The sequence below is a fragment of the Bactrocera tryoni genome, chromosome 2 (genome assembly GCF_016617805.1).
Source record: "Bactrocera tryoni isolate S06 chromosome 2, CSIRO_BtryS06_freeze2, whole genome shotgun sequence".
Lineage (NCBI taxonomy): Eukaryota > Metazoa > Arthropoda > Insecta > Diptera > Tephritidae > Bactrocera > Bactrocera tryoni.
In genome coordinates, this window is record NC_052500.1 from 425,245 (window position 1) to 451,066 (window position 25,822).

General features: G+C 33.5%; 4 protein-coding genes across 6 annotated transcripts; 2 read left to right on the forward strand and 2 right to left on the reverse strand.

Annotated features, from left to right (window-relative positions):
• Nucleotides 1-8,421: 8,421 nt before the first annotated feature.
• LOC120769474 lies at nt 8,422-11,350 on the reverse strand. 3 transcript variants are annotated; one of them, XM_040096493.1, is made up of 5 exons: nt 11,176-11,350; nt 9,451-10,099; nt 9,199-9,373; nt 8,897-9,110; nt 8,422-8,753 (listed from the first exon to the last, which is right to left on the reverse strand). In XM_040096493.1, exons 2-5 carry the CDS (start codon nt 10,087-10,089, stop codon nt 8,546-8,548), a joined length of 1,236 nt encoding a protein of 411 aa, XP_039952427.1. In that variant the 5' UTR covers nt 10,090-10,099; nt 11,176-11,350; the 3' UTR covers nt 8,422-8,545. The 3 variants fall into 3 exon arrangements, with proteins under 3 accessions (XP_039952427.1, XP_039952428.1, XP_039952430.1); XM_040096494.1 differs by having other exon boundaries at nt 11,168-11,350; XM_040096496.1 differs by having other exon boundaries at nt 11,164-11,350.
• A 2,914-nt stretch (nt 11,351-14,264) lies between these two features.
• LOC120768421 (ionotropic receptor 25a) lies at nt 14,265-19,139 on the forward strand. The gene is made up of 9 exons (XM_040095102.1): nt 14,265-14,473; nt 15,826-15,975; nt 16,097-16,573; nt 16,652-16,889; nt 16,958-17,072; nt 17,149-17,394; nt 17,458-18,050; nt 18,166-18,681; nt 18,746-19,139. The coding sequence occupies exons 1-9, from the start codon at nt 14,368-14,370 to the stop codon at nt 19,125-19,127; spliced, it is 2,823 nt and encodes a 940-aa protein (XP_039951036.1). The 5' UTR covers nt 14,265-14,367; the 3' UTR covers nt 19,128-19,139.
• Nucleotides 19,140-19,811: 672 nt separating this feature from the next.
• Nucleotides 19,812-21,187, reverse strand: LOC120769181 (protein farnesyltransferase/geranylgeranyltransferase type-1 subunit alpha). The gene is made up of 3 exons (XM_040096066.1): nt 20,945-21,187; nt 20,502-20,856; nt 19,812-20,430 (listed from the first exon to the last, which is right to left on the reverse strand). The coding sequence occupies exons 1-3, from the start codon at nt 21,078-21,080 to the stop codon at nt 19,947-19,949; spliced, it is 975 nt and encodes a 324-aa protein (XP_039952000.1). The 5' UTR covers nt 21,081-21,187; the 3' UTR covers nt 19,812-19,946.
• A 2,369-nt stretch (nt 21,188-23,556) lies between these two features.
• On the forward strand, nt 23,557-25,731 carry LOC120769179 (FAD-dependent oxidoreductase domain-containing protein 1). The gene is made up of 3 exons (XM_040096065.1): nt 23,557-23,888; nt 23,971-24,271; nt 24,332-25,731. The coding sequence occupies exons 1-3, from the start codon at nt 23,628-23,630 to the stop codon at nt 25,135-25,137; spliced, it is 1,368 nt and encodes a 455-aa protein (XP_039951999.1). The 5' UTR covers nt 23,557-23,627; the 3' UTR covers nt 25,138-25,731.
• The last annotated feature ends 91 nt before the right edge of the window (nt 25,732-25,822 follow it).

Below are 25,822 nucleotides of genomic sequence, written 5' to 3' on the forward strand. Positions count from 1 at the left end.
ACTAAATTTCTCTGGGTCGCAAACAGTACATTCATGAGGTGGTTTTGTTCTTGCTTAATCATTACAATTAATGAATTAAACTTACAAACATACAATAAAAAAAATAATAATGCAGTCGACTAGGTAAACCTTAGGCTCGTTAATTTTATGTCGGCTTGCGGACAACTGCTTTTATATGTACATATGTATGCAAAGAGATATACATATAGCTTTCATATACATACTACATACATACATGGTATGTATAAATTTGAATTAAAAACCGAACTGAATAAATAGGCAAACAAGTGAGATATATTTACACATACATATCGACACATACTTATATAATTAGATATGTATATACAGCTGTTGACAGTTAATTAGAAACGCCACTTATTTTGAATTAAGCAAAAAATAATGATATTACATGATGGTAGTGATTCTGCGGTCAATTTCTGTTGAACTTTTCCGTGGTCTTTTTGCTTACGGGTAATGAAAAAACATATATATATATTGTATACATATATTTTTTATATACATATACATATGTACATATATATTTTTGAGCATTTGACCTGATCCACAATTTTTTTGTATGTCTCTTCAGCCTGACGAAGGCCAAAAATAGAGATGCCTAAAGCCCGTGAATAACTCCCTACTACAAAGTTGAATAAAATAGTTCAATACATTTTTAAAGAACAACTTTGACAAACACTTACCACAAATCAGTAATATTATAATTAAAAATTAATATCTGGTTTTTATTACTATATACATATGTACATACATACATATGTATAATAAAAACAATGCAAGACATTTTCAATACTCATCAACCAGAGAACATAAAACATATGTTCTCTGCATCAACCACCTTCGAAAAAGAGCGTTTCTAATTAGCTGTCACCAGCTGTACATACTGTATGTAATGCATAAGATAGACATGTGTACATATATTTTACATAGTCATATATTCCATTGTAAATATATAAAATATACTTAAAGCAGCTAAATGTCAATAACAGCCTTGATATGAACAACTTACACATTTGTGACACCACATACATACATATGTATGTATCCGTATTACCATGCAAAATGTGCGAGTACTCCAAGTAGACCATTGAATACTCCAAAAACAATCACATTCCTCTGAAATATGAAGTCCAATTCTCATTATGATGTCCTAAGGCTTGTGGCATACTTCAATATCCCACAAGAGGTCACATGATTCAATACTTTTGTCAAGTTAAAGTTTTAGTATTTTTCCATGCCATGAAAACATTTAATCACTAAGCATTGCCGGGAGAGTCTACCACTCTCAAGTATTATCAGAGAAGAACTTTATAGCCTCCTCAAATATTGACCCGAGTGGATTAAATCTACTGAGCATGTTAAAAAACAAAGTATGGGGACTGATCTTAGCTCTTAAATTTATTAATGATTACTAAATTATTGTATTTATGTACATACATACATATAAGTATGTGTATGTAGGCGGAACACAGCTCTTGATAGAAAGAAGGTAAGCTATTGGATTTTATCGGTCTTTACAGCTACCTGTTCATACATACATTTGTATACACATATGTATGTATACATTCATACATATGTATGTATGCCCATAAGTGCAAGCACACAAGTTTGTACTGCGTATATACATACATACATATGTATGTATGGATGTATGTATGTATGTATACCTGGACGTAAGTATGTGTGCATTTGCATATGGAGCCTAGGTGCATAATATTGCATATTTTCCAACAAAGCCAGCTAAACAACTTTATTATCATATTGTACAATATTTTTGTTTTTAAAACCTGCTCGTGTTGACTTTATTCCACGATTAACACATGTACGTTCATACGCATATATATGTACATATGTACCTACACAGACTTATGAATGTAAAATATTATAATTATGCGCATAGCATGCATTCGTATGTATGAAAACTATTCGAATGAATGTGGTTTATAAATATAAATACATATGCACATACATATGTATGTATATGCGAATTATCGCATACATATTTTATGTCACAATATCAATTACATTGTTTTCCATAAATGTTCGTACTAAAATCGCAATCAAAAGAGTAATGTATTATATCTCAAGTTTTTGTTGTTGACTACAATTAATTAAAACATGTCTACGTATGCATGTGTATATGTACTTACATATACATATGTACAAACATTTAAATATCTCCTCCTAAAGCAATTACATGTATTAACACATGTACATACTTGACTTCCTAGGTTCTATGCATTTTCACTTTCACATGCCATTGAACCCAAGCAAAGTGAATATGAATAACATTTCCGCCCCTTTGTTGTGCTTTCGAATTCGCCTCTTATTATTCTGTTTGTTAGACCAAGACTAAACCAACGAAGACATATGTATGTATGTATGTATAAACACTTACAAATATGACATATTCGTACATATTTCGATATTCATGCATATAGCGTAAATATATAATATTATATAATATATATATTTGTTTATGTCAGACTTTAATTCAATATACATATGTATATCTATATGCACAGAGATACGTACATATGTGCATACGTATACATATATTCTCGTTTTGTACGATATTCGTACCATTTCTACTTTAATATGACGAATTCACTGCACGAATTTACTTAAAGTCCCCATTAAACCTTCACTGGTTCACATCAGATTAGTTCCAAGTGATTCTCGACGTAACAAAAATACAAATTTTTAGGGTTACTCTTATAAGCATTTTAAAATATAATATACTTATTTAGTATCTGTTAAAAACTAGTCGATAGTTTTGCTATTTCTAATAAATGAGAAATAAACATAATCACAAACACTTTTGTCTATGTGTGTAATCGTATAACGCACAGTATTTATGTACATATGTATGTGTGACAAAGTAGCCGATCGCTTCGACTGCCACGAAATAAACATACACACTTTTGTACAAATATACATACATACAAATAAATATGCATTTACATACAAATATGTATAAGTACTGCAGACATTTCAGATAAACAAGTAAACATGTTTGTTTCCCATTCCGAATAATTCTTGTCTTGAAAGATAAGGTCAAAATACGTACATACTTATGTCCATATGTACATATGTATCTGGATATACATTATATGTATATTTTTATATCATCTCTATGAATTAAATCAATTAGTAATTAGTTGTAATAAACATATGTATGTATGTACATATGTATATAGAGTATGGGTTGAAACTAAAGCGAATGCGTTTTCTTTTTTGCTGTTGACCTTAAAGCAAAGAATCCATAAATAAAAGCTTTTTACAGTCGTATATTATTATGTTATATATTCGCTTACAACAACATACATATGTACATATGTATATGTTTTTTATACTCTCGCAACAATGTTGCTAAGGAAAGTATTATAGTTTTGTTCACATAACGGTTGTTTGTAAGTCCTAAAACTAAAAGAGTCAGATATAGGGTTATTTATACCAAAGTGATCAGGGTGACGAGTAGAGTCGAAATCCGGATGTCTGTCTGTCCGTCCGTCCGTCTGTCCGTCCGTCCGTGCAAGCTGTAACTTGAGTAAAAATTGAGATATCATGATAAAACTTGGTACACGTATTCCTTGGCTCCATAAGAAGGTTAAGTTCGAAGATGGACAAAATCGGCCCACTGCCACGCCCACAAAATGGCGGAAACCGAAAACCTATAAAGTGTCAAAACTAAGCCATAAATAAAGATATTAAAGTGAAATTTGGCACAAGGGATCGCATTAGGGAGGGGCATATTTGGACGTAATTTTTTTGGAAAAGTGGGCGTGGCCCCTCCCCCTACTAAATTTTTTGTACATATCTCGGAAACTACTATAGCTGTGTCAACCAAACTCTACAGAGTCGTTTTCTTCAGGCATTTCCATATACAGTTCAAAAATGGAAGAAATCGGATATTAACCACGCCCACCTCCCATACAAAGGTTATGTTGAAAATCACTAAAAGTGCGTTAACGGACTAACAAAAAACGTCAGAAACACTAAATTTTACGGAAGAAATTGCAGAAGGAAGCTGTACCCAGGCTTTTTTGAAAAATTGAAAATGGGCGTGGCCTCGCCCACTTATGGACCAAAAACCATATCTCAGAAACTACTAGACCGATTTCAATGAAATTCGGTATATAATATTTTCTTAACACCCTGATGACATGTACGAAATATAGGTGAAATCGGTTCACAACCACGCCTTCTTCCAATATAACGCTATTTTGAATTCCACCTGATGCCTTCTCTGTATAATACGAGTATATACATTAGGAACCAATGATGATAGCGGAATAAAACTTTACAAAAATACGGTATTTGAAAAATATGTAAATGACGTATAATGAAATCTCGATTATCACTTTATCATGCGAGAGTATAAAATGTTCGGTGACGCCCGAACTTAGCCCTTCCTTACTTGTTTATTTTGAAAATGAAAATCAGGAAGAGTTGATTTAAATTAAGGCAGGAACTGTTGTGGTCTATTTTTCGTGATTGTCTCCAGTCAAATCATAAGTATGAAGAAAATCACGATTTGAGTATTTGAGTACTGGACAATAATAGGGTGGAGTTTGATTGAAAATAAAAAAGTGCGAAGAGTGTGTTTACCAAAACAACGGTTAGAAACTGTGGACATTTAATTCCAAAACTCATATTCTGCTTGACAGACTTTAAGAGCACCTCGCACATATCAGATGTAAGGCATATTCTTTCTTCTTTAATATGACGCACTGGACAAATATTTAAATTTTATGAATATAAGTATTTACACTCAGCCTACTTATTTTATAAAGGTATGTATATACATACATACGTATGTATGTTGTGTGCATTTGGCATTATTTGTTATAAGCGAATGCAAAAAGCTCTGTGCTACCTTTGAACGGTTACTCCGTCTTTATGATCCGAAGAAATATCTAGTATTGCGAAATTCGACCATGTCTAAGGAGGGACAATTTCAGTTAATATACTTATAATGCATGCATATGTATACATATATGTACATATATTTATAAGCATAAACGAAGCTATGAAAATACCATCAATTTACCCAATTTTCAACAAATAATAAGGATTGTTAATGCGATTTTATGGCTTCCAATTTTCTTGCCCTGAGAAGCAACCGTATGCTTACATGCACCCGCCACTCCAGTAAGCATATACCACGAGCATATTCATACATATGTATGTATGTATGTGGATATTTATATATACATATACATATGTATGTATAATATATATACATATACATATGTATGTATATAACCTTTCTCATATAAATGTGGAAATAATTGCTTCAACCGTTTCTTAGAGCGGGTGAATGAAAATCTTAATTATTATGTGTTTCAATACTGTTATGCATATGGTTAGATAAGTTCTTATGTATTGGAATGTATGTATGTATTCTTATTGAAGTATTTTGACTTCGGTTTGATAAACTGCGGCATTAACATTAACTTGACTTCATTGTCATTGGCGATAAATTGCGTTGGCTTACATGTTGGCGCACAAATGTTTGTATAGCAAGTAGGGAAGGGCTTAGTTCGGGTGTAACCGAACATTTTGTACGCAACATAAAGTGATATGGTAATCATTTTTATTATAAGTAAGACGTATTGCATCTATTATTCACAATCACAGCCATCAACATAGACCGTTATTTAAAAGAGACTATTCGAATTTTTTAAGACTTCTTACATATTTCCCGATAAATGCGAAGAAAGTCAACCGGAAGTTCGAAAATTTATATTAGGTGTGTAGAGACATATACATATGTATGTATGTATATTGATGGCACTATTTGTGCAAAACTTTACTCTGATGATCATTGATGTTTGATTTATATACAGTCATTTTAAAGGATCAGATATAATTCAGAAGTTTGTTATATAAGAAGTAGGCGTGGTTGCCATCATTCTGAGATATGTATAGGATTTTACCCAAATACCGGCGGTGTCACCCTCATTGTCATTGTGTCGCATTTATTCAGTGAGTTACCGCACTTTTAGTAGTTTTCAATATAATCGTCGGCGTTATTATTATCTGATCTTACCCTTTTTTCACGGGTGCCAAAAAGACTTATTCTCACTAAGTTTGATTGCTTTAACTTTAGCAGTTTGGAGGATATGTATAAATTATTTAGGGGCGTGGTCGCGCCCACTTAATAATTTTTTTAACCTACAGGGCTACTGTCATCTCCTGTACCATATTCTAGCTTTCTATTGTTATTATTATTAATTGACTGCTTAGTAACGACACTTTACGCACGATTATGTCCATCTGTAGTACCGACAGCCCTTGGGTGCCAAAGAATATAAGTATGTACATACCTATGTAGTTGTAGTTTTATCAAGCCTTCTTCATCTCTTGACAGACAATCAATCGGATTTCAACCCGCCTCGTTATTTGTCATTTATATACCTATGTATATCGATTAGTTTTAGGTGATACAAACAGCGGTTAGGTGAACAAAACTGCTATACTGTAGCAACAAACAGTCCAAAAAGCTTATCAGTTAACTTGATCCCCTAGTTCGCCACACTCGACTATGAGTGCGTTCGCAATTACACGTTTCAAGTGGAGGTTCTTAGTAATTCTGTCTGACATCAAATCATCATTAATCAGTCAAACATAAGGGCTTATCTATAGCTAATATGTATGTATGTATGTACATATGTATGTAGCAATTTTTAAATTAGGCCTTTTTGTGTTTGTCATTTTTGTGTTAATAGTATCAATTATTTAAAACAGTTATAGTGATATATAAAGCTTTTTAATATAATTTTGCGTATTTGTATAAGGAGCGAAAGCAAAAACGGTATAGAAATTCTTTTATCGCCACATCTACGTGTGGCATTGTTAATGGGAGAGCTAGGTACAAAAGGAAAAACGTGCTGTTATCGGGAGACAAACATACTAAATTAATTTAGTATTGGATAAACATAAGAACTAGTTCCATTTATATTTGACTTCGTTGCTTTACGTGTTTTAAAATTCGATCAAATATGTTTCAAGTTGATCAAGGAATGGTTATAAACATCGTAAATAATGTGAACGAACATTAACATCTCTGATATCTGCCTATCAGTTAACATTCTCTGCTGATAGTTTATTTGGAATAAAATAACTGGAAAGTATACTTTTAGGCAGAGAATGTTATTAAACCAGAGAATGTTAATTAATAAGAAAGCGCAAATGTTAGCTGTACTAAAATGTAAATTATTATGAGGGAACATCGAAAAGCGCAAGTTCGAAACGGAAATTACACCACTGCACCATGACGCAGATGTTCTTTGACATACATATCATGGAAAATTGGAGTAATAAAAAGAAAATTAATTAAATTATTTGAAAAAATTTAAATAATGAGAAGAAGAAAAGAAATAATTTAATAAAAAAGCTTTGAAAATTTAAAAATATATGTGTGAGAACTCCCTGGTTGAAATCAGAGATAAATCTTTATCCCTGGTTGAAATGTTACGAACCTGCACCTTCTTACTGTTTTATGATCTCTGCCTGATATGGATTTCCTCAAGCAAAAAATGGTAAATTTTCAAAAATTTTTTTCGTATAAAAAATTAAATATTTTATTTAAACTTTTTATCACTACAAAGATGTACATATATATATTTTAAAACGTTTTTGTGCAAAAGGTGCCTCCGCGTTGACAGCAAAACTTCTTACGGAGGAAAAAAAAAAACAAAATGAAAATTATATTTTTGCCAGAGGTTTTTACAAAAAATTTAAATTTGATGAAAATTTCTCGACGTTATTTTTAATTAGTTGTTATTGAACAAAACAATCTTTCGTTCAAGACCTTGTAAACAATATCTTGATGACCTCTATAAAAATGTCATTAAGATCGGTAGAGTAGTTCGCAAGTAATCTTGACAACGAACTTTGAAAACATAGTTTAGAAAAAAATACGTTTACAGTTTTCCCTTACTATATACCTGTAGTATCATATACATATGTACATATGCAGCTGACCTCCAGCGTGGAACTTTTCAAGGCTGTATCTCCAAAACTATTATTCGGATCAACTTGAGAGTTTAGGACAACATTTTAAACATGCTATAGAATTAAATAAGAGTATAAAATCGTATTTTTAACCGCTGTGTCATATATGTATTAAGCTAAAAGGAGGTTATGTTGACAAATGTATAAAATTTGTGTTGATCTTTTGTGAGAAGTAATCTGCGGTATACAATTATACATCGGCTATTTTTTACTCATAAATCTATATTCGGTAATAAGCCCGGAAATTTTGGTTGAAAAGGTGAGCTCAACTTTGTACCGTGGATTCAAATCCCGTTTGGAACAGATGCATGAAAGTCTCTTATGATTTTTCGATAGGCAAAGTCAACATTCTTGGAGCATTAGCGAATAAAACCAAATAAATAAATTGTATTTAATTATTTCTTCAATCACTATCTAATTATTTCTCATACATATATCTGCGATACTTAAGCTTAGACAGAATAAATAAAGCTTTACAAAGATAATACTCCTTTTATATATAGTGTTAAATCATTTTAAATTTTTTCGCCAGCCGCAAAACATCTTCCAATCGTTTAGTAATTGTTTGCAGTCCACGATTTTTACTTAAAACAGTCATATCTAGATCCTTGAAATCTTCCGGAAATGTGCTGTTGTCTGCTAAAATAACTTTTGTCATAAATATCGGATGTGGAATTTCAATTGGGCCCACACGTCGCACTTCATTCAGAAATCTAATTAACAAAATTAATACACATTTTATTAGAAATATATTAATGTTGCTAAGAGTTTTAAAGAAATTTCAGAAACAGGTTTTTCAAGCGGTGCTTACCGCTCGGCAGGTCATGCCAAAGTGGTATTTTTCGTATATACCTACCCATCATAAGAGTAATCATCAGTATTGATTTGCATTTCTTCCAGATTATGTATAAAAGCGTCATAATAAATTTTCAAAAAACTTTCGAAATTATCTTCAAGCACGGCGCAATCGACGCTAGAGAAGAGGAAAAATATAATATCGTGCGCACACGACTCATATTGTGCTATTTGAAAGTCTACAAATTTTAACTGCGTGGGTTGATCGCTGTCGTCTATTAAAAAATAAAAACGAAAAATATATTTTCATTTAAAAAATGTAACAGAGTACAAAAAAATAGCTTTTTAATATTAGTTGCGTACCATATTTAAACATGATGTTGTTTATCCACAAATCGCAGTGTACCAAGCTGGTATATAATCCATCGACAGCTTCTGGTTGTTCCAACCATTTATCATAGACTTCAAACCTCTCTAGAATTTTATTGATCGCTTCTTCATTGTTGTTAGTGGCCAGTTGCAGATCTTCACGTAATTCCTTGAGAAATAGATTTTTTTTTAATTTAGTTCAATAGTTTCTAAGGTGAAATGCATGTCATAGATAAAAATACTCACACTTCGCATTTCGTTTTTCATTTCATCGCCCATTGTGGTATTCATATTGAAGCGGTTGAAATATGGGCGTATGGTTCTTGCAAATAATTCTGGCTTTTTAATGCGCAAAGCGATAGGTAGTGCATGATACTGCGCCATATATTCCAAGACGAGTTTCGCATGAACGTAATCGAACATTTTGTGACGATTGCCAGCTCTATAGCCAGACAGCTGGAGATTTTCCTGCACTAGAACAGCATCTCTGTCAACTTTGGTAGCATTTGGATCAAGTGATATTCGACTTCCATAGTAAGCGGGAAGACCATCAAATAATTTATCCGTCGATAAGCCGGCTTCAAGTTGCAATAGATGTATTTCTGGTACTACAATCTCGTACATTTTGTTCTCAGTAATACATGTGCGTTCCGGTTGAAATATTTGCCAGTATAAATCGTTCGTCACAGGGGGCAATTTCGCAATTAAAGGCAGCTCCTCGATGAGCCCATTTGGTCTCTTAATTTTAGCAGCTATGGCCAGCATGCAGCTGCCATAGTTGTCGCCTGGCTTGGTGAGGTAACGAGTGCTATACGACTGCAACTCACCGCCCGCTAGATGTGGCTGTACAACACTCTTCAGGTCCTCTATTTCCGGTACGGACATTTTCTGCAAACTAAAAATTTCACAACTATCGATTAACATTTAACTAATCTAATCGGCTGAACTACCATCCATATTCTATGTTTTGCAACATCATAATCGTACAAAATCCTCAATGACTGAAATGCCTTTGAGATTCATAAACCAACAATTTCATTGCGTAAATGAGTGACTTGCAAGAATATAAAAATATATGCATCTGCATATGTATGTACATATGCATATGTACATGCTTTGGTGCAGAATAAATGAGTATAACTTTAGATTAGACCATACATCTGCACTTATATGCATACATTGATACGAAGCTGATAAATTACTTTTCAGGCCTTAAGCATCATACATAGTGCAAATTATTAAATTTCTTTATCTTAAGTTTGTATTTAATCTCTGAATAGACCCCCATAATATAGATATACATTGCTGAGGACTACACATGTACGCCATATTCATATAGTAAATAATGATATATTGTATTATCATGCCAAATAAATTAGTAATTCAAGAAATCTATTTCTAGCCAGTAAATGTATGATAATTTCTCTTTTGTCTTATATACGTTTGTGTAATTGGTAATGAAGTAATGCGTTATTGGTTTTGAACAAACAATCAAACAAATGCATATATTTACATGCATATGTACTTACATATAACTATTTACTACTATGGCAGAACTTTTCCTTAAAGGAAAAACACAAAGAGCCAAAGAAATATGATATCAGAACAGACAACTCAATAATTAAGTCCTCAATGTTGAGACATGAGCACAAGTACACCATTAACATTCAAGTGATTGCTAGTTGAAGGGAAGTACGTGATTTGAATACCAGATAAGATTACAAATTAATTTTCATTCTGCCAAAAACATTGTTTGATTTTGCAACAAGCGTAAAATAAATGTAATGGGTTAAAATTTTACTTCACTTCGACAAATGCCTAAAAGACTTTTTCCCTTTATCAAGAACATATGTATGTGTGTATATGATTTATTTTTTTAATAGAGCTTAGCCCGTTGTATGATAAATATATTATTCATTTTCTACATCTGGACCCGAAAATAAAAATATTACCACATACATACATATATACCTTGAGAACTTATTTGTATAACGGATGATTCCTCTTATTTTAAAATATGAACTGCTGTATATGAATTCTCGGTGCTGCTAATTGGTACAGGTACAAATAGTCGTTTGTAGTTTGCTGATTTGTTTGTATATCACAATTGAATTCAATTTGTTAAATCTAAATGAACTGAACTTGTCAGCGGTGCTTGGAAGACTGAGGCGAAAACTGATGTGCGTCTCAATGGTCAAAGTTTCACACAAAATTCAGTACTGCTATCACCCCCTTATCACGTATCACGTTATTGTGTATATTAGTTGCAGTACTCAAAATGTTTCATTGTAAAGCATCCAAAGAGGCATTCGCGTATATTTTAATCAGTTCGACAGAGGCAATTCAGACCAACAAATTCACACATTCAAACGCATTTGCACATAATTGATAATGCAACTGGTTGATAAATGACCTGACGTATTGACGTTCTCAACATTTGTATATTCATTCATAGACCTATATGTAAGTATATATGTATATTAGATGTTATTATCAGTTATGAATGAGGTAACAACCTATATGCACACTTGTGTATACATACATATGTACATATGCATATTTTGGTGGCGTACTGTACGCTTACATATATTGTTTGAAAACTATAGTGTCTAGAAAGGATTTAAGCGACATTTTTTTTCAGGACAGGGAACTTCCCGAAGGTTTGCGATCGCCTGTTGTTGCTCTTTGCATATGCATATGCACATATATTTAAATTCTCTATCTTCTATCTTTAAGAAGGTAGTAAATCCATAGCACTACACAAAAAACAAGTAACATTATCACTGCGATTTCCGGTGCCGGTGTCATTGAGCTAGCATGGAGTGCCTAGATTAACGATATTTCTTGAGTGAGTCGCAACAATAACGGTGGGTAATGCAGGTAATGGTTCGTGTCAAGGGAGAAATTTCACAAGCGAGCATGTTCATATGTCTGTGTGTATGAACATCTTCACAAAGAAATTACATGTTCAGACAGGTTCTGCAATTCACTTCTGAGTGAATATCAAGCAAATCCACTTCCAATCCGACATTCGGGATTCTATATATTTCATTATGAAATATCCAGTTATCATTTATAAATCACTGCAAAATATTAAAATGTGAGATATTTCTCCTAAGGCAAATGATAAATGATATTTATATTCCCATAACGGCGATAATATTGACCGATCTAACATTCGGAAATAGTACTTGCTCAAACAGAATCTTAACTCCTATAATTATATTTCTGTTCAACAAGTTTTTTAGATTAGTTAAAATTAACTATTCGGTCCGTTTTTTTCTTATAAATCAATGCATGCATGACGAATTTAAAATGATTTTGTTTTTATTTATTTGTTTGGTCTATAATAAATAAATAAATTGTGGAAATGACGCGTAGAAAAGGTCCTGCACGACGTCCCCGATTGAGGCCGCAAAAAACAAAAATTACAAAAAGATTATTAATCTGTAAGAAGTTCGCTATCGCGCTATGGAAGCTTTTTTTCTTTCGCGTTTAAAAATCGAAGTCGCTATGTTCCCCACTCTGTTCTCTTTCTACAAGAAACGCCGTAATTATTTGAATTTCGATTTCAAAATTTGAGAGAATGTTTATTACACTGTACATTATCCATTAATCGATTTTTCAAAAATTTTACACTGAGCCGATTCCTTAAGTCTTCTAATAAATCGCATGTATAACTTGCACATCACCATTTACTACTAACGGAATTTCCTTGGATATTTCAAAATCGGAAGACTTAATATTTGTGTATCTGAATACCCATATACCTGAGCTATGTTCATCATAAACGATCTATCATAATGGAATTAATAATTATCAAAAAGCTTCTTTTCTTTTAATTCAAGACGTCACAAACGCACTCCAAGGCAAGTAAATAGAGAAATTGTCATAATTTATATTTCCATTACAGAGAACGTAAATAGGTTTCAGGTCAAAGCATGAAAAACGAGTCAAACATCAAATTGTTGAATTAAATCCAGATTTTATCTAAGCGATCTAAGAGTCCATTTGGATAACCGGTATTACCAGTAAATAAAATGGAATCTCAGTTAATAATTTACCAAATACATATAAATCTAATGCAAGTATGTTTTATGCTTTCAACTAAAATTAAGAAAAAACACTAAAATACAAACACACATAATGTGCACACCTGTATCTCAATCCTTTGCATAGACATATGTACATATGTACATATACATATGCTCATAGATACTTACATATGCTCTCACGGAGGTGTAATGAACCCCCTCCCATTATTATGCACTAATTTGACCACTAGCATAATAATATTACTGAATGCACGTGAACACCAGAAACTAACAACTAGGATTTTGGAATTAAAAACATACTACTCCGAAATAGGTCTCTCTTGTATCAATTATTATACAATGTTTTCTTATTTCATTTGACTCCAACGATTTCAATACACTAAACATAAATTGGTAAATTTCTCATCGATGTGTGTGGGACATCAAACCATAAAATAACTAGTTGCTAGTATGGGAAAATGGAGGGTGGCCGAACTAGTTGGGCTTGTAGTAGTCGTTAAGTAGGTTGGGGTATACAGCAACTTACATATACATACATATGTATGTTTACATGCATCAATGTGCACTTCTATTGTAATTACAATAGTACTATATAGAAAATCGTAGGAAACGGTCAGGTATGAACACACAAATACATATATACGCGCTATTATATATGTATATGTCAATTTGTGTATACTTGCACATATTGCTAAGTTTATAGATATCGGTGTACAGCCATATACATACATACATACATACATACACATGCATTTGTGTTCTAATAATTTTGTATCTAAATGCAATTGAAGGCAAGCTACTGAGTATATATGTATGTACATATGGTGTTTCAAGAGGCACAAACAAATATGCGTACATTCATACCCACCTGCGCTTATTTTATAGGTACATATGTGCATATGTGTATGTGCGTTGGTACTAAAATATTCAATAAGACAACAAAATATCAAATGAATTAGTGGTATAATATTGGCCGAGCTTTGACATATGGAAGGTTCTGCTGAGGACACAACAGTTCGTTTGTATCCTTCTTTAAGTGCGGTTAGACATTACACTTTTCCAAGTATCAGTAACTTTCCTACTCATATGATATAATTTTATTTTCATAATGCCAAGAGCATATTTAGAATTCTACAATAATATTGTGATATTTTTGAAAATACTATCACTAGTCAGCCTTGCTACCGGACAAACCAATCAAAACATCAATGTTTGTGAGTAAATCAACTATTTATTTATAACCAACACACAATTTTTATTCGAAACATTTTCGGTGGTCTAGAGGCGTTGACGTTTAATCAAACTGCAGAAAGGAGTAAAATAACTTAATGACATTAATTACTCATAAAGCAGTACTCTTATATACATACATATATATATATATATTCGTATATAACGGATCCAACCAATTTTTATAATATTTATAAATACACATATAGGTTATGTGAATTGTGCATACTCATATGGGAATATAGACGTGTCAATTGAATTTAAAAACAGGAAACGCTCTGTTATACATACATATCTATGCACACAAGAGCAGGTGCATATTTGTGAATAAGTAAAGGCAAATGATTTCATTTAACTGTTGTGGCATTCTTAATTAGCTCCCATCGATTTTTCTGTTAATAATATTAACAATCGTATGTACATATATAATGTTATTAATCATTAGGGACGACTGCGCCGGCTGTCGGTTCAGCGAAATATACATATGCATATTTATTCAGAGATAAGAAGGAAAAAAACAGAATTGAACCTTTTTGAAAGTAGAGATTGAAAACTTACCACGAAACAGTGTTCTCCGAAAACACATCAAATTGGGTAGTAATCAGAAAAAAGGTTAACTTAGGTTGCACCGAAGCTATAATAACCTTCAGAAATAAAGAAACAGTTTTCCATACAAGAGTGGCCAGTTTGTATGGCAGCTATATAGTAATCCGATATCAGCAGTTGCGCCAAATGATCTGCATTTCTAAAAATTAGGTACTAGTTCGCATTACTATATATTTGTATATGTATGTATGTATATTGTATGGATTATCCGTCGTTTCCTTCTGGGTATTACAATCTTCCGACCGATACTAAAGAACAAATACAAATACCTCATCGCTCCCATTCCCCATTACATTGTTTTATATTCCAATACATTCATACAACATTTGTATAAGATATGTATGTATATGTAAACATAAAACCGTTATATTTTATAAAATTTAAAATTTCGATCGTCATTGTACCCACGCCATTACCCAGAAAAGGTATAAGAACAATTTATTATATTGGAATTTGCTCTTTGGCAGACAATGGCAAACCTGTGAGCGTATTTCTCATAAAATCCATTAAGCGTTCGGTCTTAAAACACAACTCAATTGATGAGCAGAAGCTCTCTCTCATAGCACACTAAACAACATGAAGATACCAAATAGCATCACACAAACGTTTATCGTTATGTCGAGAAAAGTGAGATACTTTTAAATTTTATTGTTGGTTGAAAAAAGTTTTAGAATCGAACGATAGAACTTCGTCCTTAACGAGAAATATCTCATTAAATATTTTCTTCTAGTTTTTATTAACGATGCTGACAACGAGCCTGCAGCCAAAGCTGTTACAGTGGTATCAACATATCTGAAGAAAAATCCTAGTTATGGAATATCAATTCAGATTGACCAAGTTGAGGCAAACAAAACCGATGCTAAAACACTTTTGGAATCAAGTAAGTCGTTCCCATAGTGTCTTTGACTACCATATACCGCGCGGCAATTCATTTAATGAATACTTGGTTACAAAGATAGATAGATAAAATTGTTTGATAAAAAATATGAATTTGTTTTCAGTTTGTTCAAAATATGCGGAGAGCATTGACCGTAAACAACCTCCTCATGTCGTATTCGATACCACAAAATCGGGAATATCTTCGGAAACAGTCAAATCATTTACTCAAGCATTGGGGTTACCAACTATCAGCGCCTCTTATGGACAGGAAGGAGATTTACGCCAATGGCGCGATATGGATGAGAGCAAGCAGAAATATTTGCTCCAGGTAATGCCTCCGGCTGATCTTATACCTGAAGTTGTGCGCAGTATTGTACGAAAAATGAATATAACCAATGCAGCCATTCTATATGATGACACCTTCGTCATGGATCATAAGTACAAATCATTATTGCAAAACATACAAACGCGCCATGTCATTACTGGCATTGCGAAGGAGGGAAAACGAGAACGTGAAGAGCAAATAGAGAAACTACGTAATTTAGACATAAATAATTTTTTCATACTGGGGAATTTAATGTCTATTCGTATGGTTTTAGGTGCGAAAGTTCATAAAATACTTACATATTTACATATTTATATATTTCAGATACAATTATATTTAATAACTATTTTAGAATCAGTAAAACCGACGTATTTTGAACGTAACTTTGCATGGCACGCCATAACTCAGAGTGAAGGTGAAGTGAGTAGTCAACGTGACAACGCCACTATAATGTTTTTGAAACCAATGTCATATGCTCAGAACCGTGACCGCTTTGGACGTCTAAAGACCACTTTCAATTTGAACGAGGAACCACAAATTATGTCAGCATTTTATTTTGATTTGGCCCTTCGTACTTTTTTGGCTATCAAGTAAAGACTTGCATTGATTTTTCCCAAATATAAACAGATTTGTAAAGTATTATTCGCTCTTCATGTAGGGATATGTTACAATCCGGAGCTTGGCCAAAAAACATGGAGTATATTGGTTGTGATGAATTTCAAGGTGGTAATACCCCAGAAAGAAATATAGACCTTAGAACTGCTTTTACAATGGTGAGTACTGTCCTTCTCATTTCATATATTCATATACATATGTACATAAGTATGTATGTTTGTACTTCGTTTTCAGATTCAGGAGCCAACTTCTTATGGCGTGTTTGAATTAGTTACACAGCCAGGAAAAGCATTTAATGGGTACAGTTATATGAAATTTGAGATGGACATTAATGTTCTACAAATTCGTGGAGGGAACTCTGTGAATACAAAATCAATTGGCACGTGGACCGCAGGATTGGACTCGCCGTTAGTTGTTAAAGATGAAGATGTAATGAAAAATCTAACCGCCGATACAGTCTATCGCATTTTTACAGTAGTTGTAGGTTATCCTTCGCCTTAACCATATTCAATTTAATTCGCAATTTTTCTCGATCATCAACAGCAAGCTCCTTTCATTATCAAAGATGAGAAGGCCCCTAAGGGTTATAAAGGCTATTGCATTGATTTAATCAACGAGATAGCAGACATAGTACATTTTGACTATACCATTCAAGAAGTCGAAGACGGAAAATTTGGCAACATGGATGAAAAGGGCGAATGGAACGGAATTGTGAAAAAATTAATGGACAAACAAGCAGACATTGGCTTAGGTTCCATGCATGTTATGGCTGAACGTGAAATTGTTATTGACTTTACGGTCCCTTACTATGATCTGGTCGGGATTACTATTATGATGCAACGCCCGCAGGTCCCGAGTTCTTTGTTTAAATTTTTAACAGTGCTTGAGACGAACGTTTGGTTGTGCATTTTGGCAGCTTATTTCTTTACTAGCTTTTTGATGTGGATTTTTGATCGATGGAGCCCCTACAGCTACCAGAATAATCGTGAAAAATATAAGGATGACGATGAGAAACGTGAATTCAACCTAAAAGAATGTCTTTGGTTTTGTATGACTTCCTTGACACCGCAAGGCGGCGGTGAGGCACCGAAAAACCTTTCCGGCCGTTTGGTGGCAGCAACATGGTGGCTATTTGGGTATATCAGTTTATACACATTTATGATCTTGTGAACAAGCACACGTATACACACATTTTCCCCTATAAATGCATAAATATACATATTTAAGTATAATGGAATTTTGATTTATTAGGTTCATCATTATAGCATCATACACAGCCAATTTGGCTGCATTTTTAACAGTATCTCGTCTCGATACACCGGTGGAGTCTTTGGATGATCTTGCAAAGCAGTACAAAATTCTATATGCACCGTTAAATGGCTCCTCAGCAATGACTTATTTTCAAAGAATGGCCAATATTGAGCAACGTTTTTATGAAATATGGAAAGACTTGTCGTTGAATGATTCCCTCACGCCACTCGAGCGCTCAAAACTAGCTGTTTGGGATTATCCAGTTAGTGATAAATACACAAAAATGTGGCAGGCAATGCAGGAGGCCCAGTTACCAGCAACACTTGAAGAGGCGGTAGAACGAGTTCGCAACTCAACTTCAGCCACCGGCTTCGCCTTCCTGGGCGATGCCACAGATATTCGATACCTTGTGATGACCAATTGTGATTTGCAGATTGTGGGTGAAGAATTCTCCAGAAAACCATACGCCATTGCCGTTCAACAAGGATCACATCTCAAGGACCAATTTAACAATGCGTGAGTTATTTTTTCGAGCAAAGGACATAAAAGCATAATGTTTTCATTCCTTTTATCAATACAGAATTTTAACCTTACTCAACAAACGTCAACTGGAAAAATTGAAGGAAAAGTGGTGGAAAAACGATGAGACACAAGCCAAATGTGACAAGCCAGAAGACCAGTCAGACGGCATTTCCATACATAATATTGGTGGAGTCTTTATTGTTATATTTGTTGGAATTGGCATGGCCTGCATCACATTGGTGTTTGAGTATTGGTGGTATAAATATCGAAAGAATCCCCGCATTGTGGATGTTATTGAAGCGAACTCTGGCGGAAAAGATGGCAAGACAATCGATAGCGTTATTCTTGGACAGGCTGGAAAAGAGTACGACAAGGGTGGTAATACCGTGCTTCGGCCACGATTTCATCAGTATCCCACCACATTTAAACCACGATTTTAAAGTATGTACAAACATACATATACATACATACATACGTACACATGCTTGTATGCAATCAATCAGCTTAACGAATTCGGGTTTGAAAGTACCGATAATTATTAATTTTTAATTACACGTAGATATGCCTGTATGTAAGTATGTACGTATAAAAGCATATGCTTTACTTTTGGAACAAAATATGCACGCACAATTTTTATAAATCTTGATGGCATTTTAATCATTTATAATATGTATGTACATGCGTACACTCTAATGAAAAATACAAATAAAAATGTTAGTGTCTTAATTTATCAAAGCAAAGTTTGTAGCCTAATTTGCATTCTTAAGTATGCCCTGCTTTATGGTTTTACTGGTACTTATAATGCCGCTCCCACGAAACTATGGTCTGCGTAATCGGAACGAACCTAGACTGACTTACGACTGTCAACTCTTCAGTAAGTAAAAATTATTTGGGCGTCGATGTACATACATACATCGTGACAACAATAAAAATAATATATGATGACATTATCTTAAAAATCTAATCAGTATTAATATACATACTATATGTACATATATAATTCCGGGTACGCTCTCTAGAATTTTGATACAAGCTGCAATGCGGTATAAATAAACGCATGTGGCCATAAATAATCATTGTACAAGTACAAAAAAGCAAAGTAAATATCAAAAACCCCTTATACATACTTGTGTATATAAGTAAATATTTATTAGTTTCTTCAGAATTTTATTTAAAAAAATACAGATAAAATATGCATATCCACAAATATGCCGTAAATTTTAAACATACTCTTAGCTAGAGAATTTAATTTTAAGAAGCTACTTTTCAGCTAAATTTTCTTTAAACTGTTCTGCAATATACTGCCAATATTTACGCCGCACAATATCATATTTTTTTGACATGTCGTTACAAAGGTTGAAAACCTTTCGCGACAATACGTCAGATTCAGCGACATTTGATTGTTGTAGACATTGATCTCTATAAAGATCGATTAAAAAAGCCAATAGATAAGGCGATCGTACACCACTAGTAAACAATTCTTCACAAAACGACAAAACTTCCTGGTGACAGTTTCTTGTACCGTTATCCTCATATTTCAATATGCCTCCTAGATAATTCCAAGCACTCTCGTTATTTTTCACCACACGAATACGGTTCATTGTATACTGAATCTCGCGTTGCACTACATCTGAAGTGAATCCAAAATGCTTAAGCACGAAAAAGCGCTGATTCCAAGCCGAGTTATTTCGAATATCTTCCGCAATCAGACGATCCACAAAAGACAGCTCGTTTCCAAAAAGGCTATGGAATACATTTCAAGAAAATGCCTACTTGTAAAAGGTATATATATTTGTTATATATGTATTACTCACTCAAATGTTTTTATGGCCCATTGCCTATGTTGCCATGCGTGGTAATTTTTGTTATCACGCTCTAGAGCTACTTCTGTCAGCTCCAGCTCCTTCGAAGAATCATTTAACATCTCCACAATAACACGACGATGGTGCCAAACTTGATAATTTTTGGCATTGTCTCGTATAACTTCATCCAAATAGTCTAACTCTTCGTAGAGATCAGATTCCAAGGCTCGTAGTATATCTCGCCGATATTGCCATACAGTATAATTTGCAGGATTAAGCCGTAATGCGTCTGCTGTTAATTCCAAAGCTCTCTGTGATTTCTCTCTATTTGCCAGTACAGCGCGGAAATAATCAAACACTTCTCGAACTACATTTATAAACAGAGCACTATTACAGTAACCAAATGACGTAAACATATTAAAACTACTTAATTGAGTTCTAAATACTATACTTACACTTGGGACTGTAAGCTATAGCAACAATAGGATGTTCTCCATCGTCTTGAGGAATCGGTACAATGTCAGCCCATTCGTTTCGTTCACTGTAAGGAATCCATTCTTCAGACCAGTCGTCGCTATCACTATCGCTCATTTTACCACCTTTTAAATACTTCTCAAAATACAATCTATAACAATCTGCCCACAACTACTTCTATATAGACCCAAACATATAATTTACCTATGAATTCTTTGAATTGTACCAACAGCTGACTCATAGCTTTGTTCCATTTTTCACTCAACAGCCTGACTGAACAGAGTTGCCGTCATCAATATTAGCTATTACGATATATCTAAAGAACATGTCATAATGTTATAAATTTAGAGTCGATTTCAAGAAGATTTAATTGACCATTCCCCTAAATATATTTTAAATGCTATTAAGTATAAACCTTTATTCTCTTCATACCAAATGGGTTTTCCATCCATCATTTTTTTTTAGAGTACGTACAGAGAACGTAAATATACGTATATACATAAGTATATATTTTTAAGTTCTCTGGTGAAACTCCTCCATCTGGACCGAGTTAGCCAAAAATATTTTTACGTTCTTCGTGCCGTGAACATTCTCTATTATAAACGTTCTCTGTTTTCTGCTGTTAGTGCTACCAATTATAAAGTCTGTATTACCAAATTTGTAATATAACACTGTCAGGAACAGAACGGATCTAATATTTATCAGGATCGTTTCATTGTTGTTAATCCATCCGTAACTACTAAAATGCAATTTCCCGAACTTTTGTAAATTGTTATTACTTTTATTCATTTTAATTATTTATGTTAGATCACTGCCATTTTGTGTATATACATAAGCATTCTTGTGCTGTCAGATAAAGTGAATATAGTCGAAAATCACAAAAAACCGGATACTAGTATTAGTTGAAATAATCAATGTTGTAACGATCTTAACGAAAAAACGTTAACTTTGGTGGCACTGAAGCTATAATACTAGGGTTGTCTTTATATTCCGTAATAAGGAACTAGAACAAATACTAATCATCAAAAATCGCTTTATTGTTAAAAATATTCTCCATGCACGTCATCAAAAATGTCAAACTTTAAAATCAAAGACAAATCTTTTGTTCCTGAAATTAACTTAATTTTGATAGGTCATTTTTTATGGCAACTACATATGTATGTATATGCCATAGTTATCCGATCTGAACAATTTTTTCTGAGATTTCCCCATTGTCTTGGGCAATAATGCAAATTTTCTTGAAAATATCTCGTAAAATGAAAAGGTTTATGATATAAGCACTTACTTCCGTTCGGTCAGTTTGTATGACAGCTATATGATACATATAATGATCCGATCTAAACTGAGATATCCTGCATATTGACCCATTTATACGGTATAAAGCCAACCCGAAGTTTCAAAATCTCGCATTAGATATATGGGAAATAGGGGTTGTATGGGCTCATTTTATCTATTTTTGGCATTACCACATATTATTAACAGATAAAGATACTCTCTGATTTTATTAAGGTATCTCGCATACCATCTCCAATATACATACATACATATGTATATATAGTATCAATCTGATGTGTGTATATCCTAATATTAGTTATATGAGGGCTAGGCCAACCGTTATTTGGAGAACACGCTCACTCAATTTTATTAAGATGGCTCATATATTGGCCGATATATGTGGTGTAAAGTCAACCGGAAGTTCGAACATCTCCATATTAAGTATTTAGGGGATAAAGGAAATATTTCCCGATTCAACCCAGTTTTGACATAGAGGCATACTATTATTAGGAAAGAATTCTGTCCGAACTTCAATTATACACATATCTTACACATTGACCGATATTGGCAGCGAGAAGTTGGGGCTAAATACCTTCCTGGCACTAAAAACACTATGTATGTGCGGTTATTTGTTATTTTTTTCGCCAGAGCAGATTATCAATGAATTGTTATCAAATAAACTTTACTTCGGGAAGTGTTGCATGTATACATAGGTTTTAACATTACATTCAATTAACATATAGTATATACTTATGTATATAGTATGAATTTTTGCGTAAACCCAAATGTACATTGCTTATGAATATTTATTCTAGTTATAAAATTTTATTGTGCTTACTGCTTGTAAGGAAAGTATTACATAATGGAAATGAGAACTACTGATAGCGGGACAAACAATATGAACGATACATATGTATGTATGTACATGCGAATGACTTCTCGGAAATATTTGGCAGTCACCTTTTTTAATCAGCGAGCGGAACCAAATGGCCAAGTAGCGGAATCTTTCCTATTCTACGCATTAATAAACGCCTTAAAGTTAAAGTAAGCGATATTACCTTCTATTACATATGTAGTTGAGGGAGCAAATTTGTCACTGGCTTTTCCTACTGGGTACATATGAATGTATAAATCCTAAGTGTCGTATTTTTAAGTTAAACTTAATTGTATTGTTGAATTATTCAAATAAACACATACATATGAAAGTATTGTTATATAAATGTGAGCATCCACAAATGCATATGTATGGTATGTATTGTTGTTAAACAATTTGATAAGATATCAGTAGTATAGGTGGCTTACCAATTCAGTCTCCACGCTATCTGTCTTCTAAAAACTTGCGTCTTATTTAAACTTTTCTACACAATTGCATAGTTAAATGTTTCTAAGATGTTGAAGTACGCGCACTTAATCAGTTTGAGAATGCGGACTGACTTGCCATCGGAGATTCTTGGTTCGCTCTCAAGGATGAATGCAGTGAATAAAGGAAGCCATGGTTTCATTAGTAAACGATCGATGAGTGTTCAATCGCATCGCAAATGTAATGTGGTAGTTATAGGTGGAGGAGCTGTGGGATCATCTACAGCATATTGGTTGAAAAAGCGGGCCAATAGAGATCTCAGCGTCATTGTTCTTGAACGAGATCCAACTGTAAGTACTTTAAATTGTATTCTTACAATTATTTGCGTGCATATAGAGGTATTCACCATATAAATAATATTTTATAATTTAGTACAAAGAAGCGTCCACCGTGTTGTCTGTCGGTGGCGTTCGGCAACAATTCTCCTTACCTGAAAATATTCAAATGTCTTTATTTGGCGCCGAATTCATACAAAATTCAACGAAATATTTTGGCGATGTGGATTTGTGTTTTCGGCCTCATGGTTATCTAGTTCTGTCCTCTGAGAAATGTGCCCAAACTTTGCAAGAAAACTCCAAGTTGCAAAATGAACTGGGCGCTCGAAATGAACTATTAACACCATCTCAACTAATACGGAAATTTCCATGGCTTAATACTGATGACGTAGCATTGGGTATTAGAAATATTTACCATAATTACTTGACGTATTTTTTAATTTTCTGTTTCTTTTTAGGGTGTTATGGGTTCGAAAACGAGGGATGGTTTGATCCCTGGGCGCTTTTGGGAGGCTTTCGTAGCAGAGCGAAAGAGTTTGGGGCTGAGTTTCTGCATGGTGAAGTTCTCAGTTTTGATATCTCTAATAATTCAGAAACACTGAATTCAGTGAAGGTTAAAGCCAAAACCAATGAGACTTGCGTTGTCGATTTCGATGTTTGTGTTTTGGCTGCTGGTGCTCGCTCAGGTCAAATAGCCCATCAGGCTAATATTGGCTCAGGGGCAGGTGCATTGTCGATACCATTGCCCGTTGAACCACGAAAACGGTTTGTTTATGTTTTTACTACACAGGGAGAAAATGCACCCGGTCCAGGTACACCTTTAACTATCGATCTTGATGGCACATATTTCAGACGAGATGGCATGGGTAGTAATTTCATTACCGGCCGAAGCCCATGCAATGAACAATCCGAGCCACCAATTAGCAACTTGGACGTAGATCACGAATTCTTCGAGACATATATATGGCCAACTTTGGCAAAGCGTTGCACTGCTTTCGAGTCGATTAAAGTTTGCGGAAGTTGGGCCGGATATTATGAGTATAATACGTTTGATGAAAACGGTATAGTCGGCCCACACACTTACTACAAGAACCTTTTAATTGCAACGGGTTTTAGCGGCCATGGTATTCAACAATCTCCGGCAGTGGGACGAGCTATTTCGGAATTAATATTAGATGGTAATTTTAAAAGTATTGATTTAAGTCGTCTGGGGTTCGATAGGATTGCTTCCAATAGAAAAATGTGTGAATCAAACATATACTAAATTTATAAATGATAATCGAATATGTAATGCACCAGCGAGCATTCATATATATTAATATGTAAATTCCATGTGATACGAATTTTCAGATGGAAACCACCCACAAATCCATTCTTTAGAGCTGCCTAATGGTGAATGTAAAATCGTAAAAATACATATACATATACACGATTAAAATTTTTTGTTTTATATATTTGCATAGAAATTAAATGGAATTAAGATTGGAAAACAAATTGTGTGCACATTCATACATACGTAGAGTTCTAAATTATGCTTTAGGTTTTTTTTTATTTTTTTTTAATTATGTATTTCAAATACAATTTTTCTTTATAAAATATGTAATATGTGTAAAATTAATTCTTAAATCGTTTTAATACTCTTGTGCTTGGAAATTGTCGTGTGCTCATTGAAGAAAATTAAATATATTATTAGATAAACAATTCTTTGACAATTTGCTTCGCATAAGCCTTCAATCAGACCTTAGTTATATTTATAATTATGTGTATGTTTCCAACCGGTTGTTACACTTAATTTATGTGTAAGTTTGAGACATACATATGCATATACACATATAATATATATATATTTCTAGCTATAGCGGGCGTATTCATTATTAGGAAGATGAATTAAAGAACTACAAGCATACTCACATACATATATACATACATAAGTATACATATGTGAATGT